Source organism: Haemaphysalis longicornis, unplaced genomic scaffold, assembly GCF_048455015.1.
Source record: "Haemaphysalis longicornis isolate Haplotype H1 unplaced genomic scaffold, Haemaphysalis longicornis Haplotype H1 scaffold_8, whole genome shotgun sequence".
Taxonomy (NCBI): domain Eukaryota; kingdom Metazoa; phylum Arthropoda; class Arachnida; order Ixodida; family Ixodidae; genus Haemaphysalis; species Haemaphysalis longicornis.
Genome location: NW_027526445.1, coordinates 3752000 through 3757999, shown reverse-complemented (window position 1 = coordinate 3757999; position 6000 = coordinate 3752000). Strand labels below are relative to the sequence as shown.

Sequence of the window (6000 nt, the reverse complement as noted above, 5' to 3'; positions counted from 1 at the left end):
AAGCGCCCTAATTTTTTTTTTTTTTTTTTTGCGCAGCGCTTTTTTCGTTTACTACCGTAAAAACCAACCCAACTAGCATTCCTAACTAAATGAACGCGGGGACTGCCGCTTATATACACGCTTTTTTGCCTGAAATGTGCTTGCAGTTTTCTTTGCGCTGAAAACTGAAGCGCCAGAGGTTCACGATGTTCGAACTGTTATGACTATTTAAACCGCGTGGTTTTCGAGGCCTTAGCATGACGCCCTGACGACAACACAGGAGGTTCTACATGTGTCCGTTATCTCGCTGCGCCGCCTGATTCCGGCAGTTGCATGGACTGTTGAGCTAGCTACGACGACTAGGCGAGCCAATCAAGTGCTCTGAAATTAAAAATTCGCAGATTCCGTAGGCCCGGAGCAGGGACGAAGTTTTACGAGGTTTTCAGTGTACAAATACGGCTGTTCGGAATACGCTTTGCAACCTTTGGCGTTTCTACGAAAGCCAAAGTGGTTGCATTCGACGGCTGGAGCGACGTTCCGTCGGAACTCAAAAAGAGCGCCAAATCGTAAACGCAAAGTTTCACTGCAACGTCACGAGATGGCGCCACCCACTCCAAGCTCCGTTAGCTCGGTCGCACAGCTGATTCCGCCAGAGCTTTCCGCATCTTTCATTGCATCAAGCGTTTCGCATCGTTGTCAGGGGAAGCCTGGCCCCGTTCGTACGCCGTAAAAGATTCCCCACAAAAAGCATCAAACAGTAAAGTGAAAGCCGCGGCCAACTTTTGTTGGGGTAGTGCGAATCGTCTGCGGCAAATTAACGCCTGCAGAGTAGCGGGAGACGGCCAGGCAGGCATACAGCTGTTTTGCGGGGTCCCCCGTCGCGATATTCGGGGGAGGGAAAGGGCACGAAGCCGGGTCATCGCATGCAGCGCGCCCAACGCCGCTCCGTCTGCTGAGCCAGACGAGCTGGCGTTCGTTTGTTGTCGTGACGTTCGTTGTGCGATGCTTGAAAAGTCCTTGGAGAGGCTGCTCGTCACGTGACGTCTCCTACGACCGCTAGCACGTGCGCGGAGCAGTGAAACGGCGAAACCTCGTGCGTTTGCACTCCTGGATGGACGAACGCAACTTGCATTACAGGGGCGGCGGTGGGCGGTGAGTCGGCTCCGTCAGTTTCACCTGCTGGCGGGTAGTTTTGTTTCGACTTCCTGTTAATACGGGCTTATCTTGTCGATTGGACGATGCGGTCGCCCTCGCCATACTCTAATCAGCACTCAAACTTTCCGCTTATTTCTTCTGCGAAGTTTCACCCCTGTGGTTCTCAACCGCAGGATTTGTTTCCGTTTTATTAGTTTCGGATGTAGTGCAGTAGTATGTATGCGTAATGTTCTGCGCGCGGCAGAGGTGACCCAGCTCTGCCCGCCAGACTCAAACCCGGTGAAACGGAGCTTTAAATGACTGCCGTGGTGGCTATGTGGATAACGCGTTGTTCTCAGACCGAGTACGTGACATCTGTCTCTGCCTGGCGACTTTTTTTTTTTTTTTTATTGAGGGGAAAACCGAAAACGCCTGTGCGCCTGGATTCTAGCCCACGTCAAAGATGCCAAAGTGGAGTAAAATCATTTGTAGCCGCCCACTACATGGTTTTTCAGAGCCCGCGAAGCGTTCCGTTGCGCCAAATCTTCCGATTTGAAAGAGCACCCCTATCGTCGTCCCTTCCAGAGTAACCAACATATCAATATTTTTCTCCAGTCGGTAATATTGGCAGCAGATCAATTATGGTAATTTGGGTATCTATGGCTCTTTGATGTGGACGGTCGAATAGAGTGCATACGATTGTGCCAGCGCGTTTGAAAAGACTGTTGAATTCTAGGTTTTAAGGTGTTACAGCTGCGTTCATGTAAAGTGGTTCCTCGGTGTTGCACCGGATAGAAGCATTGGCTTCTATAGCCCTTCTTTTCCAACACAAAAAAGCGCGTTGTCATCCCAGCACAGCGAATTTTGTCGAATAGTACGGACGTCGAAGAAGAAACAGACAACACAGGGTAGATAGGTAGAGGAAGGGGGGGGGGTATTTTAGCTAATGTGAGATTGGATACGGCAGGACAGGGACACGTTTATTGTAACAGCGTTTATATAAAGCTTTTCCCGGACCAGTGCTATATATAGCCGTAAAAGGACACAGGCAGTCTGAATTGAGCACACTGCTTACCTACTTTGTTACTCCGGCTAAAGTATAGGACAGCATTAAAGTACAAAGTAGCGTTAAAGCGGCGGATGATATAACTTAGGTTTCAGAGCTCAGGTGTAAAATAATAGTATAGCAAATGAGGATCTAGTCTATATGAGGATCTAGAGGCAATAAAAGAACCATACTTTATTAATTCATTCTTCAGAGATCGCATATCGCAGTTACTTTGACTGACGTCAGAAGAAGTTCCAATAGCATTACCGAAGGGAAAAACAAGTTAAAGAAAAAAATGTCTTCCTAAAATGTACCCTAAATAAATACGTGATTGATAGGAATTGTATTGAGTCCTAAACGAGCGCCCTTCATTTATGAAAATTTCATCGAGGCTTAATCGCGCTTTTTATTGCTTCTACACGTATGTCTGCTGCGGCACAAATAAATAATTCGGGACTGTCGGAACGAAAACGAGTACGCACTCTTCCATACAGTCTTCATACCAAGGACACGCGACGCTGCCTCGATAAAAACGCTGCGTGAGATGACATCCGCTACCTTATCTCCGCAAAAGATCGGTCAAACGCGCCGCCCTATTCTGGCCACCACATACCGGTGGTGGTTTCTAAACTTGTCCTCGTACCCCCGTAGAGTCGCCGCAGAATAACGATCCCGGCTGAAGCTTTTCTCTCCAACTTGAAGGCGTTCTCTCACTATAACCCTCCCCCGCGAGAGCGCAGGAATGAGCCGCTCAATTCAGCGCGATCGCCACGGAAGCCGGTTCCATCTTATCGTCCTTCGCACCAACGGCCGCACCAACGGCCGGGATAGAAACGCTGGCGGGGACACATTGAAAGCTTGAGAAATGCACGGATGCTGAAAGGGCAGGGGCGTATCTTCTTTCGGCACGCCGCAGCTTCAAATATCTGCAACCAGCGCGGTCCCATGACGCACATTAGCTTGTGGGCAACTTATTTGAACACGTTACCCCCTCAACCACACTAATCCATCCTATGCCCGGACACTAAAAATAAATGTCCGGTTTAGGTAGTGAATTTCGCGTAGAAAAGGTTTCAACGACAGTGTGTGGTCACAAATAGCGAGGGAGCGATAATAAGAAACTCCAGGGGCGGCATTCTGGTGTTTTGTTCCATTTGTGTCCGTTTCAAAAGTGTCAGTTTTGAGCGAGTCCTGACTGGCCAAAAGCGAACAACCGGATGAGATGTAAGTAAAGCGCGGCGGAGCTAGTTCCAGGCTCCTTGGAGCAGACGATTTGAATTTGAAAAAATTTAACTCTTTCCGCGGGGGGAAACCATGGGGTGATGCGACGCACCTGGGCGGTGCTTGTTACGGTTGCGCCGACCATCGCGGTATCCATTCAAATCATCGATGGTCATCGGATGTCATCGGAGCGGCGGCGGTGGAGCGACTGAGCGGAGCGGCGCAGTTATCGCGTTTATACATACCGCGCGCTAACGGTTAGGAGAATGAGAGAGAGTAGCGCATGCGCATGTGTTAACCGAGTGCTAACGCGCGCTGACGCACAGCTGGCATGGCGAGGGGAGCGAGCGCTTACGCAAGATGGCGCTGCGGGGGGAGCGGCATTACCGCGCAGCTGGCGTGGCGGGGAGAATGGGGAGAGGCGTGCGGATGGGCGCCGGACGCATGCATGGAGGGACAAGGCGAGTTAAAGAGATGCATCGCATCTAAAAGACCAAGATCAATCATGAGTTTTCTCGTTATCGCCTTGTGTTGGCTCGCCGGCATAGCATGCGGTCGAGAAGTAATGTAGACGCATTCGAAATGCCTACACAAGCGTTTCCGCATCTCGATGAGGACTGTGTGGTGTCTTTGCTTCGAGCTCTGGGACGAACTTGACCGGCTGCAGTGCGGGCTCAGTGTCGAGGACCGAGTACCAAGTGAAATGCGCCCTTTGCTTCTTCGCTACCGGTGGCTTTCATTGAGCAGTCGCTAGTGAGGAAACGATATTGCTGTCTCAGCTCCCTCCGTGAGCCGGTGTATCCACGCCGTCGCCATCACGCAGAGAGATAAACGATTGTCTGCGAGCTCGACAGCTGTCGAGCAGAGGACCACAATTACACAAGCAGTCGGCATGAAATTTAGAACCGTTTGTTTGTACTTGACGATTACATACACCGTCTTAACGTTCGTAGGCATCACGCAAGAAACGAAAATTCTCACCACTTAAACATTTTTTTCACTTGTAGAGTAGAACGAAAATGCCAACGTCGTAACGCACCATTCGAGGTTCTTGGAAAAGCACGCGTCAGCATGCCGAAAGTGCGTTGATGCCGAAATACGTAACCGGAGGGTTATTTTGATCCGCGGTCATTGTAACCGGCCTGAAAATGGTCGCATAACGCAAAAAAACCCAGAAAGAAAACATAACAGCCGTAGCATTGTTTACACTTTACTGTAACATGAAACAGCTGGCTGCAGCTGCCATCTTTTGACGTTCATCCCCTAGCAGTTTAAACTTTCAACTATTTCGCAATTTCTCTGAACGTCAAAAGTACGAGCAGAAAAAATTAATCATATTTTCTTTGCCTTGATCGGTGTTCTTTTCAACCTGCAAATAAAAAATGCCCGAATTGTTCCCTATATGCTCCACTGCTTTGTAAAGAAAGTTTGTCCCCGTCAAGCTGGCGGCGATCAGCTTTTTGCCCTCCTTTCTGGATTTTCTGTTGTTAAGAAACATAAAATGAATGAATGATTGAAGTGATGATCGATGTCATAAAAAATCTCGTTGCGATTAGATTTTCAAACACGTTCAAATAAACACATAAAAGAAATACGTTTGCAAAAAACAGTTACGGTATTATCAAAGGCCCCCTGCTTAACCGGAAGTACGTCACGATAAAGGGGCGCAAAATGGACGTTTTCACAACGGACAATTACGAGAATAGCGCCCCAGCACACAAGGGTGGCAGTTCCAGTTTCCAGGTTTAAAGATTCTAACTGCCGGTATAATTTATGCGCTTGCACTGCTTCCGACCATTAATACCCCGGTGGTCATGTGTGGGGTGGCTTTTAGTATTTTATTTCCGTCGTATATCCAATGCAGGAGCAATGACAGCGTACGATACGTGAGATTCCCGTGACGTATAGCTGAAGACGTAGCCGCGCGACGAACCGTGGTCATTTTAGTTCTTATTACTATGGCTGAACATCGGTTAAAAATTTTAATCCGACTAATCAACAGGCTTTTATCGGTCAATTGAGCCATTAATCGGGGGCGTTAGTTTACGAAGAAAAACTATAAATTAATTACTGTGTCATAGCAATCAGTAAAACATGAAAGTGAAATGTGCAGCAAAATCCACGGCTGAGCATGATTTGCGGGTTGGCGGTTGTCTTGTGGGCGTACTTGGCGAGCGTCGTCCTGCTGGCGGGTCGCTTCGGCAAAGGTGTACTGGCGTCCCTGTCGTGACGGATATGACGTTAGTGAAATCTCGGGGTGGGTATCGTGGCATAAAACACTTTCGTGTTAAAATATAAAACCAGAAAACGAACAACTCCAAGTATAAGATACTGTTTAGTACTAAAGGTTGCTTCCTGCAAGGAAACCCTGTGTGCAGGGGTGGACCAATTACAGGCCGCTTGCTTCGTTGAACTGGCTCCACTTTCGTGACGGATATGGCGGCAGCGAAATCTTAGTGTGTCTGGGAATAAAACACTTTTGTGCTAATACTTAAAGAAATAATCATGAGAATATAATAATAAAACATATGAAAATGCCCCTCGGCTTGTTCATAGGTTTTGGTCGTGGTTGCAAAGAAAGCGAAGGAAAGGAAGTGCACTGGCGATAATAATGAGTC

General features: G+C 48.2%; 1 protein-coding gene across 4 annotated transcripts in view; it reads left to right on the top strand.

The window, feature by feature from the left end:
- The first annotated feature begins 785 nt into the window (after positions 1-785).
- Positions 786-6000, top strand: part of LOC144149832 (N-acetylated-alpha-linked acidic dipeptidase 2-like) — a 380783-nt gene continuing 375568 nt past the window's right edge. Inside the window, exon 1 of one of the 4 annotated variants that reach the window (XM_077681511.1) lies at positions 786-1131. In XM_077681511.1, coding sequence (XP_077537637.1) covers positions 1091-1131 — 41 coding nt within the window. In that variant the 5' untranslated portion in view covers positions 786-1090. The remainder of the gene's footprint in view (positions 1132-6000) is intronic. The other 3 variants (XM_077681514.1, XM_077681510.1, XM_077681512.1) reach the window with 3 other exon arrangements.